This window comes from Semicossyphus pulcher, unplaced genomic scaffold (genome assembly GCF_022749685.1).
Source record: "Semicossyphus pulcher isolate SPU_LCO1_2020_fin unplaced genomic scaffold, fSemPul1.0.p SCAF_10, whole genome shotgun sequence".
NCBI classification, from domain to species: Eukaryota; Metazoa; Chordata; class Actinopteri; order Labriformes; family Labridae; genus Semicossyphus; species Semicossyphus pulcher.
Genome location: NW_027211604.1, coordinates 17,545,913 through 17,559,502, shown reverse-complemented (window position 1 = coordinate 17,559,502; position 13,590 = coordinate 17,545,913). Strand labels below are relative to the sequence as shown.

At 42.1% G+C, this 13,590-nt stretch overlaps 1 protein-coding gene across 1 annotated transcript; it reads left to right on the top strand.

Annotated features, from left to right (window-relative positions):
* Window positions 1-4,200: 4,200 nt before the first annotated feature.
* Window positions 4,201-5,619, top strand: pou4f3 (POU class 4 homeobox 3). The gene is made up of 2 exons (XM_069669888.1): window positions 4,201-4,323; window positions 4,675-5,619. The coding sequence occupies exons 1-2, from the start codon at window positions 4,201-4,203 to the stop codon at window positions 5,617-5,619; spliced, it is 1,068 nt and encodes a 355-aa protein (XP_069525989.1).
* The last annotated feature ends 7,971 nt before the right edge of the window (window positions 5,620-13,590 follow it).

Sequence of the window (13,590 nt, the reverse complement as noted above, 5' to 3'; positions counted from 1 at the left end):
AATAATAACATAAGAAATGTTCACTAGGCCAGGGGTTCCAAACTTTTCCATGCCAAAGCCCCACAAACAGCATTAGCTTCTGGCCGGGGACCCCCCAACCCACAGACAATGCTACAAAATATGTAAAGAAACATCAACTTTTAGAATGTATTTTTTTTACTTTTATTCACTATTCAATAATTATTACATTTGTTTAGCATAAGAAAATTATTAACGAACATTTTTTCAGCTCTGTATATTCCCACTGAATAATAAACTTTTCAACAAACTGTTGACAGATGAGAACAGAACAGGACAATGTCTTTGGTAGCTGGTAGAATCAAATCCTCTCCAATTGTGTGAGGTTTTTTAGCACGAGCAATGTGGTATGAGGCTAAAAATGATGCCTTCAGGGCCCGCTCGGGCACGTTAGATTGCTGTGTGAACGCAGCAGATTGCCTGACCAAATGCTCTTCTTTACGTCTGAAGAAGTCTACTGTTTTATTGGCCTCTGCCGGATGTTTTTGCATCAAGTAACGCTGAAGTTTCGAAGGTTTTAAACACTCGTTTGAGAGGGTCTCCAGACAGAGGTCAGGTCTACACAGATTATGACGTCATTATGACGTTGTCATGCCGAATTTGCAGCTGAATTTGAGAATCCGAGATCACGGCAGTTTACGTGTTGTACAGTTCAGGACAAATGGTTATTAAAAAATAAAATTAAAAAATTAAAAATATATAGATGTATTTTTTTGCATATTTTTTCTTATCTTCCCTCCAATTTTCTGAGGCCCCCATAGCGCCCCCTGGCGGCCCCCACTTTGAAAACCCCTGCACTAGGCCACTGTTTACCAGTGACTCTCAGCAAACTGTTGACCATTTGATACACAGTAGAATGGCAGTTTATGGTGACTATTGTTTAGTAGGTTAATTATTCTTTGTGGGGTTTTGGCACAAATATTAGACTATACGAATTAAATCTAAATTTCTAATCACTATTTTTTATGAAGCACAATAATCCTTACTCAGACTAACTTTAACGCCAATGCCCCCCAAACAAATCCCACCACATCACAGGAAGCACCTCTGAAGCTCAGTTTAATTACAGCACCCAACGACTACAACATATTAAAATATCACTGAATAATGCATGAACGTTGCTTACTTTAGGAAGTCAAGTGAAAACACTCAGAGTCTGTTTGGTTTAAGGCAGGAACTTTGGCTCGCCCGGGGGGACAAGATTTAAAACTGGGGCCTGAACGGTGCTCTGCTCCTGGCAGGTCCCCATGGAGGCCCGGTGACTGGGAGGTGGAGGAACAAGCACTGGTAGAATCAGGATCTATGGAAGCCAACTGATGCCATTTAAATTCTATGAAGGAGTGGTTGGGAAAGTATGATATAAGAAAAATGATTTGACTTAAATTTGAAGGATTTGGCTAGTTTTTCTTACAAAAGACAACAACGCCTGTGCATACGATTAATTTTTTTGTAATGCCTTAATCTTAAAATCAAACCTTTCTTAATTTTTTAAAAAGATGAACAATGCCTTATCATTTCCTTTAATCATGAATAAATGACATCTTCACAGCTATAGCAACTGATTAAAGCTTAAAATGTTAGGGAGGAGTAAAATTGTATATGTTGAACGAGTTTTCCTTGATCTGACTCTCATGATAGATTTCTTAAGGCTAAAATAACGTAATCACATGAACCAGACACTCATTTACAACTTCTCAATAAATATCTTCTGCTAGTGAGAAAAGAAAACGTAATTTTCAAAAGAAAATAGTTAAATAAATTTAAGCTTTGTTATTCAGAGATTTTAAAAAATGTTATACCATAGTGATAATCTTGAAGATTTTAATTTAAATAAATGTCTGTTAAGTCGCTATCTATCGCCTAATGAGGTTACACAATGGGGATTGAGCCTATGGCCCACTGATGAAGGCCTTTGCATTTGCAGTATATAGTATTATGGACTGGATGTGTGTGGCGACTGAAAAAATAACAAGCGGCGCCCAGTTTGTGATCCATTTTCCATCACCCAGCAGTGGTTGGTCTGCCAGAGAGGGTAGGCGGAGCTATGCTATTCTGGTCTCTGCAAGTGTTGCGAGTAAACAGTAATCTACTATGGCTGAACAAACAAAGAAAGAAAAGATGGATGACTACAGATACAACTTCAAAAATAAGTGAAAATCCAAAGAAAAAAGAAACAAATTCGACGCTCAGATGAAGCAAACAGTCTAAAAAGGAAAGCGACTGTTAGCAAGGAAAATCAAGAGTTACAACCGGAGCCAACCGTGGACGTCACACATGCAACACTGTCTGGATATCTGGGAAGTGTGCTCCCGCAATTACCGTTTATCGCCATAGGTGCCGCCAAAGAGAACGAAACTGAGATCTTCGCAATTACAACTTTAAAAAATACTGTGACCGTGGCCTTCCTCAGCTTCCGTAGAATCTAATACTCTTGGAATATTACAAAGAAGACGGTTTGGAAGTGCTGTTTATGTAAAGTGTGATTAGATACCTTTTGATGTGATTTGGTGCTAAGTAATTAAAAATTGATTGTTTTATAATATTATGGCGAAGTAAAATAATATTTTTATTAAGAGTCAAATCTCGTATAATGCCTGTAGAACTGACGCTATCAGATTCTTATAGTATAATGATATACTCATGACATCTGTCTTTCTTTAAAGTGGATGGGATGTTTATTGTTTGTTTTCAGTAGGTTACATTACACTTCATACAGGCCTATAAGAAATACAGGACATTAATGGTTTCTGATCCAGATGTAATCACACACTTTAAACAAGCCAATTCTTCATTGTAATTAGTGAGTAAAAATCTGCTGAAATAGCAAACAAAAGATTTCTCTGAAATGTTTCCCCCCCAGTGGGTGAAGGAATGAAGGCGGTGACAGAAAGGTTGGGTCATGTGGTGGAGTGTGTGCAGGCCAGATGGGACACATATGACAACACTTTCCATAAAACATGTCAGATGCAATCTGCAGAATATGAAAAGCACTGAGATGACAGGGTTGTAAACAATGACCACTAAATTATGAATGGTCCCAGCTATTAAGGCAAAAGCGAGGGAAGGGTGATGTGACGTGAGAAAAGGGACTTATGGCATCCCGGAGGCACAGCTTTCTAACATGTGCTCTTTGAAAGACATTTTATGACGCTATATGGTTATACGTATATCATCCTTAGGTTGAAGTGGCTATATTTCTCTCTCTCTCTCCCCATATGCAGCCATTAAAGTTTGGCTCCCCAGCCTGCAACAGGTTCACCTGGTGAGAAAAAGAGACCTTGGCCTGTTTTAATCTGTGTAATGAATGAGAACATGCCAGCGTGGTAATGGATGCCTGCCACCGCGCTGCTGAATTATTCACAGTCTGGGGAACCAGAGAGGCGGCCTGCAGGATCGGATGGACCCGCTGTGTCATCGGTCCGCCTCACGCCCACCTCGGCTCCTCTTTCGGCCCGAGAACCGCAGCTTTAGGAGTTCATACCAGGCGGCCACCTGAGAAGTCTATAAGCTGCCCCGAGGATGTGCGTTCACATGGAGGGAGATACTCGGGGGTCAGCTGGTCAGCAACCTGCGGGCCTTTTATGTAGATCTATCCATATCCCTTCTTACACTTCCTGTCGCTCTAATCTGTGTCCTTTCTTTTCTTTTGGCCTTCTTCTGTTCTTTCTTTCTTTCTCTGTCTGCCTGTATGTCTTACTTTCTATTAAGCAACGTGCACTAACTTCAGCGGTACTGCGCTGTCCATGGTGCTGAAATCCCTTAAAAATAACCCTAGTGGTTAAAACAATGGCTTTCTTTTATAACAACATGTACAAAATATTGTTGAAAAGCCAAATAGCCGCATAATAACGACCTCATTAATGAAAATAAGAATATTAGAATGATTTTGGTTGGGTTTATTTGACGCTTGCGCACAAAGGCAGACATTTTGCTATACTTGTAAGTTGAGCAGAGGAGCGGGGGTGGGAGGGAAAAAGGAGGGAGGCTGAAAGAAGAGGAGGAGGTGGTGGAGGGGTGGAGGGGAGGAGGAGAGGGCGAGAGGGATGCCGGGAGGCGCTGCCCCATGTTAACAGCTCAGTCTGCTGAAGGAGAGCAGAGGAGCTCTGTGGCTGTCTGTCCGCTCCCCCGGCCGGCTTTCATGTCAGGGGCCACACTGCTCGCGAGCTGCTTGCAGGGAGGAGGATGATGACCATGAACGGCAAGCAGCATTTCTCCATGCACCCGGCTCTGCACGAGCCGCCCAAGTATCCCGGCCTGCACTCAGGCTCGGAGGGCATGCGCAGAGTCTGTCTGCCCGGCCCGCAGGTACGTTGAGGTCGGGGGGAGAGTGGAGGGAAAATATCACACTGAAAAATGTCTGTAAAGTTGATTTGACAGGACTTTGTTCTATCCTCTATCTTCCCCTCTCTCTCTTTCTCTGCTCCGTCTGTGTTCCCCCTCTCCCCCTCCCAACATCCCCTCCCCTTCTCCCCCTCTCTCATCCACATGTCTATTCGAGCAATGCTCTTGCTTTCATATTAATTTTTATGACCTGCGCTTTGAGGAGGGTTCTCTCCTCTCCTCGGCGCTGCTTGCCTTTGGAAAATGTTTTTTAGATCCTGAGCGCTGCCTGACAGAATTCCCCACTGACTCCAGTATGCGCACTCTTGCTTGCAGCTGCAGGGCAATATATTCGGAGGCTTTGATGAGAGCCTGCTGGCACGGGCAGAGGCTCTGGCGGCTGCTGACAGCATTGTCTCTCACGGCAAGAGTCACCCGTTCAAACCAGACGTGACTTACCATACCATGAGCAGTGTCCCCTGCACCTCAGCCTCCTCCTCTTCCTCCACCACCGTGCCCATCTCCCACGTCCCCTCCACCATCGCCTCCCACCACCATCATCACCACCACCACCACCTCGGACAGACCCTGGAGGCCGGGGATCTCCTGGACCACCTCTCCACCAGCCTGGCCGTGACCGGGATGGGCGCTCCGGAGCCGCCAGGGATGACCACGTCGGCGCACCACCACCAGCACCCTCACCATCACCTGCAGACCATGGGGCAGCTGCACCAGGCGATGGCCACCATGGCGCATCCTCACTCCCTGTCCGTGCACGGTGGCATGGCGTGCGTCAACGACGTGGAGTCGGATCCCCGGGAGCTGGAAGCCTTCGCCGAGCGCTTCAAGCAGAGGAGGATCAAACTCGGGGTGACCCAGGCGGACGTCGGGGGTGCCCTCGCCAACCTCAAGATCCCCGGAGTGGGGTCTTTGAGCCAGAGCACCATCTGCAGGTTCGAGTCCCTCACCTTGTCTCACAACAACATGATCGCGCTGAAGCCAGTGCTGCAGGCCTGGCTGGAGGAGGCGGAGGCTGCGTACCGGGAGAAAAGCAGCAAGCCGGACCTTTTCAACGGGAGCGAGAGGAAAAGAAAGCGCACCTCCATCGCCGCGCCGGAGAAGCGCTCTTTGGAGGCGTACTTTGCCATCCAGCCTCGGCCCTCCTCGGAAAAAATCGCGGCCATCGCTGAGAAACTGGACCTGAAAAAAAACGTGGTTCGAGTGTGGTTTTGCAACCAGCGGCAGAAACAGAAACGAATGAAATACTCCGCGGTGCACTGAGTTTCACACATCATCATGAATAAAATAGCCTACTACATTTTTGATCGAGTGATTAATAATAGCCTAAGTAGCCTAACTAACAGGGATTATCTACAGATCTTCACGTCTCGTCTGGGATTATCTGCAAAAAGGACTTTTACTTCGAAATGTTCCGTTCCTGTCACTCACGCCTCCTTGTTGCACTTTTTTTGTTGTTAATATTGGACTGATACATGATTGTGTTATTGATCTGTGAGGAGGCTGACTTTGATGTTGTTGATCGTGTTTCACACACTAAATATGAACTCTCACCCTGACAGTTTGTCACATTCAGGGATATTAACTCACTTTTTTTAAATGGAGTTTAAATGGCCTCCTCTCCGGGCTGTTTGATCGTCAGTGGTGTTAAACTGCAGCTGTACGATAAATTGGGATTTTTTTCGGGTTGAGATCAGGGTTTATCCTCACCATCACTGACGCACATCTGAAGTGTTTTTTCCACGTATTTTTTTCCCGACTAATGTGAGGTCAATGATGAAAAAAACCCCACATTTATTTGCAAACTTATCTTTGTTCGTGAACTGTGTGATCGTCATTTACGCACAAATATGAATAATTACGCTTTCACAAGCTTTGACACACTCAGTCTGTTTATCTTGAATTATTTAGAAATGGAAATGACACTGTCATATTATAAGAGGCACCTCCGTGTGGCTTTGGCTGCTGCTATATTTTAGTATTTTGATGTGAACGTGTTTTGGAGCATTACAGGTGAGCTATATATTTATTATATATAGCCCAGATATATACAGTATATAGCTTAAATCACCTTATTTAAGTATTTATTTTTCCTCACTCTTGATTTCACTTGAAAAAAAATGTGTGAAGTTTAAACTTAATAAATTATTGGTTATTTTCTACAATTTCTCTGACGTAGCGAATTTATTTTTGTGCTTTATTAAGTTTTATTTATTGAATCATGAGGAAGCAGCATATCAAACATTAACCATCATTTTTTTATATAAAGTTACAAGGTGTTTTATTTTGAAGGGTACGAAATGTGAAATTAATGTCATCCTTAAAAGCACCAAAAGGCGATAAAATCAGTGTTTGTTTTCCGGAAACTGGCTCCCATGTCTTATTTATAAATCCCCAAACCTCTGCTGGGATTAAATATGTATTGTCAAACATGATATAAGCGCCGCAGAAAATAAAAGGCCTTCATTTTCACACCGCGGAAACGCAGCACGCGCGTCCTCCCTGCACGCCGTTAATGGCTCCTTCCTCCCTAATTAGCGCACTTTGAATTATGAATGCCCACGTGTCACCGGGTTATGTCGTGCTAGCATGGGCTTTGAAATTATTAAGTAATGACGATGCAATATTAATTCTATATTGGTATAAAACGAAGTAATGTGGAGGAGTTGGGAGGAGACGTCTGACTGGTCACTCTAGGGAGAGGCGGACCGGATATAGCCAAGCGACAACAGGTCGAGGAAAAGGAGGAATTAATAAAGCTTTTATTTTTTACTTCTTTTTATCGTTTGGCTGAGTAAGTATTGTTTTACCCTTTGTTATGTTTTTTTTTTCTTTTGAGGGGGCCAAATGTCATACCGGCTGTTTTCGTAGTAGGCCTAACAATGCAGAAGGCCAACAACGCACTTGTCAATTATATATTTTTCAAATTAATACTTTCGTTAAAAAATAAATGACCTCGTTGCGTAGACCTATAACAAATGTCTTTTGTAGAAAGGTTTTTATTTATAGGCCTATTTTTATTTTTTATTTTTATTTAGTCATAGTTTCCGGATACGTCTCCGCGTTTTATCCTACCAGAGCAAATTGATCATAAAATAAAGATGACGATAAAAAATGAAATAAAAAGCTTCCACAGGAATCCTCCCTTAGCCATCATGACCTGCGGTTGTGTGATTTTCCCAGGGAGACTTTCGGCGGGATGTTTCAGCACGCAGGAGATCAATACGTTGTAATTAACGGAAACGTTTGTGGCTGTTATTAATATTCTCTTTGATGTTGAGGAATGATTAATTACAGTCTATAATTTATGGCGTTAAATGGGATTTATATATATATATTATTTTTTTAACGTGTGAGGGTAATTAGGCCTCTTTCTAAAACAGCCTACGTCACATATGACATATTTATTTTAGAAACATTTTACAACCGAAGTCTCGTTGTTAAAAAAAAAAACATCACCAAAGTTTAAGACCTCAAAAAGGCCCCGTATCTTTTGCGTTGAATAAGGTGTTTGTGACGTAAATATGAGGTTAAAAGAGTAGCTCCTCCGCCGCCGCGTGAATAATTGATCTCAGTAATACCCGTATTGATATCATAACGCGGGCTGCTCGCTGTGTGGTAAGTTGAGCTGAAGGCGCGCGAGCTCCGGCGGCATGTGGCGACTGAGGGCACCTCAATTATTCAGTAGCAGCTCACAGGTATATTACAGATTCTCATGCAATAACGGAGGTGTGCCGGCCAATTTAAGCTTTTTTTTTTTAAAAATATCGAAGCTCATTTAATAAAAAAAAACTTTATTTAAAAAGATATAAAACAGCTTCTAACTTAGAGAGCAAAAGAGATACGATTTACGTTGAGACTGTCAAAAAAAGAAGATAAAAAACAAAAAGAAAGAGTGAGAGAGAGAGAGAGATAGGAAAAAAGAGAGCGAGAGAAGGGAAAAAGAGAGGAGTGTAAGAGAAATATAAACAGTGTGTATGTGTTTGAGAGAGAGAGAGAGAGAGAGAGAGAGTGTGTGTGTGTGTGTGAGATGTTTTCATGCAGGGAAAAACCATTTTTGACAGAATGAGGATGAGAGCTGTGTTTAATTGCAGAAGAATGCCTGCACATACATATACACTGTCTCTCTCTTTCCCACTCACTTTAACACACACACACACACACACACACACACACACAGGGTGGCTGTCATCCTCATCCACAGAGTGAGGGAATGTGAGGGGAGGGGTGGAAGCCCCAAACACCCCTCACTCAATAATTCATCCACCGCCAGCAGCAACAAATGAGAATGTGACCAGAGCGATGGAAGACAGCTTCGTCTGCGCTCTCTATTAGTCGCCTTCTATTATCATCACAGGCCAAACCAGCTCAGGACCGACCTGCTGCTGCTGCTGCTGCTGCTGAGGTCTACACACATACGTACCTGTGTGCAGCACACACACATACAGAGACACAGAGTGAGATAGTGTTACTCTCTGGAAACCTGAGGCCGAGTGATGGGTGTCTTTTAGAAGGTGTAGCAGGAGATGCTGTTCATCTGTAGCTGCTGCTCCCTTGTTTCTGTGGCGTGTGGATCCACATCATGTGTTTGTTTGATGTGTAAGGTGGAACTCAAGTGCATTTATTCAACTACTTTATAATGCTATTCAAGTTCTATATACTTCATATATTTACTGCACAATATTAAATTAAGATATTCAAACTTTTAATGAGCAAATAAAATACAATGTTTTATTATTAAGCTAAACAGCACAGTATAATGCTGCTCATAAGGTAGAAGTAATAATTAGCCAATGGGTTCATGTGCGTCTAACAGAGATAACTCTTCCTGTATCTGTGACTCTCTTAAAGTGTAAATCATTTTGAGAATAATAAAGAGGCTGCTTTATAAAACTTTTAATACTCATGGAGTATTAGCCTATTTTACTGAAGTAAAGTATCTGAACCTTCTTCGTCCACACATAGAGATACAACTGAACTGTCAGAATAGTGAAAAAATGGTGCCACGTAAATTCAAATCAATGAGTCAATTAGTCCAATAATAGAAAATGATGTAACCTTGACAATTATTTATTTGAATGATAAATCTATTAGCTCCCTGATTTTCGCTGTTATATTTAAAACAAACTGAATATTTGGTTTTGTAGTGATGGATCACTTTGATCTTTTGGCCTTTTATTGTCATGTTTCACTATTTTCTTAATCAAATGAATAATTAATAAATAACAATTAAGGATGCACGATATTGGATTTTTTGCCGATATTTTGCAACCCTTTTTGCCGATTTCGATACCGATACATTCATGTTTTTCCACCTAATTGCAGAGAACATGGAGCCTCCCCTGTAGTGGAACTGATATCACGCCTACTCTCATTGTAGTGGCCCACCGGCAGATGCAGATAACATAATAGTGCTTTTTAAAACATTCACTGGGCAATATAAGAAAAGTACTTAAACTTAGGTTATGCACAAAATGCCATATTTATCAGTATGTAACATTTTCTTTCAAATAAAACTATAATGTTCATACAACTGAGACAGATTTGGCCCCTCCTGGCATGACCTTTGCTGAGCAACCATTGCAAATCGCAACCTTGCTGTCTTGTGGAAACTCTGAAAAACTGCCACGCCGCAGACATCATGCGCCCTTCGTCACGCTTGATGGAGCATCGAGAAGTTAGGCATAATTAAAACAGTTTATCGGCGGAAACTGTCGGCAAAAAAACAACTAACAATAATCTGCAGATACCGATAACGTGCTGATAATATCGTGCATCCCTAATGATAAAATTAAAATTCAACTATTTAAACAGGGTGACAATAAAAATCTACTACTTACAGTTGTTAAGATTTTCATTAAGTCTATATCATCGTATCGTTCTGGGACTTTCCCCTTCTCGCAGTCTAAATTCCCTCCATGATGAATTGAAGCAGAAGTCTGGCCTGTGTCGCTCCTGCTTACATGTTAGCGAATCAACTAAATAAAAAATGCATGAATCATAAAAAATGTCCGTCTATGTTTAAAAATATCAACACACGAGACCCTTAATCTGCTGTTTCAGTGAGCACCAGCTCTGCAGAGAGAGAAGGACAAACATTTAGAGTCTCATAGTCTGTGTGTGAGGTCAAGCCGTCTGCCAACTAACACACCATTCATTATGCAGAGACTGTTGAGACGCACACACGTGAAGAGATGCGAGCGCGCGCACACTCTGTGCTGCTTCCTTTAGCCATGAAATATAATGTGGTTTATATTTCAGCACAAGAGTTCTTTTATTTTACTCCAAAGTTTTGTCGCTGCCTGAGTTTAAATTTGTGTTGCAGCTCCAAAATGACAAAATAAGAGCGTGGACTGAAAAGTAAAAAGCAGCGGTGCAGGGCTCTATATTAGAGACACTCACAGAAAAGTCACTTATAGCCACTTGTTTAATTCATTCAGCGGGCCTTAACAACAGTATTATACACCCCATTCATTATTCAAGTCCTCTCCATTATCAAAGTGCCCAGAGAAATAAGATGAACCCAGCCAGAAATAACTCACTGTGGCGTGATTTTTTTTCTGCAAAGCACTTAGCCGGTCGGGTCCAGGTCTGCACACAAACTCAGATTAGAGTGTGTGAACGTATAATCTGCACACAGTCTGCTGAGCAGAATCATCCTCTCCAAGAAAATGTGCCAGTAGTGTAGTGAGAGCGAGGACACAGGGAAGAAGGGAGGAGGAGAGGAAGAAAGGAGGTGAAATAAAGATGGAAGGAGATCGATCCAAGACAGAGAGAAGATGAGAGAAAAACAGAAGAGAGTGACGGGGGGTTTGAAAGAAGAAGTGAGGGAAGTGGAACAAGAGGAGAAGAAAAGATAGAAGAAAGGAAAGGGATGAAACGGGGTGGAAAGGAATAAAATAGAAATGGAAAGAAGATGAAAGAAAGGAGGAAGTATGGAAGAGTTAAAAGAAAGTACAGAAATAAAGAGAGAGACGGAAAAAAGACAGAAAGAAAGACAGATTGAGATACAGATTGGAAGACAAGAAGGCCGAAAGCAAAAGGAAAGAAAGAGAGAACGAAAGACTCAGATAAAAGAAAGCAGGACAGACTGACAGACAGAAAGAGAGATGGAGAGAAAAAAAGAGAGACAAGAAAAACAAACAGGAAGAGAGACAGAGAGACAGAGTGAGAGACAGAGTGAGAGACAGACAGAGATAAGGAAAGTTAAAAAATAACAGAAAGATAGAGAGAGAGAAAGGAAAGAAGGAAGGAAGACAGACAGGAAGAGAGAAAGAAGAAAATAACGACAGAGAGAATAAAGAAAGACTACAAGAAAAGACACAGAGATAGAGAAAGACAGGCAGACAGACGAAACAGAAAGAAAGACAGAAAGACAGAAAAAATAAAGAGAAGGAAAGTCAAAAAATAACTGAAAGAGAGGGAAAGAGAGACAGAAGAAAAACAGAAAGAGAGACTGAAAGAGAGAAAGACATAAGATATAAAGAAAGAAAAAAGACGGAAAAAAACAGAGACAGAAGAAAGTCTAAAAGAAAAAAGACAAAGAGAGAAAGACAGTAGAAAGACAGAAAAAAGAGAGAGGGAAAGTAAAAAAAATAAAGAGAGAGAGACAGAAAAACAAAGAGATAGAGAAGAAAGACGGACACAGGAGGCAGGAAGACAGAAAGAAGAAAAGTTAAAAAATGACAGAAAGACAGAAAGTAGGAAAAAAAGAAGGAAGGAAAGACAGTAAATCCCTGACGGTGGACACATCTGTCACGGTGACTGTCTGGATTCAGTTCTTTTCATTTCTAACGTGATCATGTCAAGGTGAGTGCGTCCCGGCCGGCCTCGGCAGTCTGACGGTAAACTCCTGTGACAGCAGGAGCACCCAGAGGAGCCGCAGCTGAGAGGAGAGGAGGAACCAGGAGGCTGCGTCCACAGCCAATCCAAAGTCAGCTCCACTTACACCGCCTGATAGCCAGCTCCTGACTACACCTGTTTGGAATTCACACACACGACAAACTGAATACAAACACAAGATAATGCAGTGGATGATCTTTGCTAATATTAGACCAAGATGAATATTTATCACTTTATGAATTATAATCCTGCTGCTAAGAAAGTATGGCGGTCAGACTTATAGCCCAAAACAAGCAGTACAATAAAGGAAAGGGGGCTGAACAAGGCTTCAACATGGAGGAAAGTATATCCAGTGATAGTGCTGTGTACATTGTGCAGCTCTGACAGCCTGCAGGGTGAAAAACATGTAAACAAGGAAGTTAAAAGCAGCTCGGTGTTGACACGTTCCGCCACCCCCAGACCCGAGCGCTGACTTAGGGCACATGGGAAAATAACAATGGCAGCTCCTTCCCCTCTCTCTCTCTGCCTCTCTCCACGGGGCTGTGCTTTTGAAGACAGACATGAAAACCAAGCCACGCCACAGTGGGGCCCCTGAAGGAGGTCCCCTGGCAGATGCAGCCACCCGCCCTCCCCCTCCGTCTGCTCCCACTGGCCCCAGGCCCTGAAGATAGCCCCGAGGCTAACCGACCAGGAACACAATAAAGAAGCAGCAGAGGCAGGCGGTGCTGAGCGTGTACGTCTGTGTGCGTACAGATCAAGGGGAGGACGTTAGACAGGGGTATTTATCAAGCAGCACTAAACACATGGAAGGATCCGGATTAGATCGTCCTTTAATAAAAATTAAGAGATTCATGCTAACGTCATGAGACGTTTGATGTATGTATGGTTTGCAGTTGACGGTGCGTTTTACCTGCAGGATCAGATCAGGGACAAGAACAAAGCTGGTGTGATCAGGGTGAAGAACAGGTCATGATATATTGCCTTGGGGTGAATCTAGCTTATTTGCATACTTGTAACTATTCCCACATGGGGTTTGGATTGGTAGCCATGATTAACAAATCTTATTTTATCCTTCAATAAGGCAACCTAATACTGCTTACAACACACGTTTCATTACATTTTATTATCACAAAAAATACATCTTTGTTCATTTTACTGCAAGATTGATCAAAATCACTTTCCATCACAAATCCCTTTTAGTAGTAGCTTACTACCATTTGCGCTCTTAGATGCCGTTGAAACTATTTGTATTGTAAAACTTATCAACCAAAATACTTCCGACATGTTTCATAGTGATAAACAGAAAAACATTTCAATTTGAATCATGTTTATATCACTTAAATCAGAGGGTCATTTTATTCAAACTGCTTGTGGACTCAACCTGACAGCATT

Excerpts from the sequence above, each read along its gene's own strand:
- pou4f3 (XM_069669888.1), top strand. The coding sequence starts at position 4,201 with ATGATGACCATGAACGGCAAGCAGCATTTCTCCATGCACCCGGCTCTG. Across the intron at positions 4,324-4,674 it reads TCTGTCTGCCCGGCCCGCAG|CTGCAGGGCAATATATTCGG; the intron begins GTACGTTGAGGT and ends TCTTGCTTGCAG.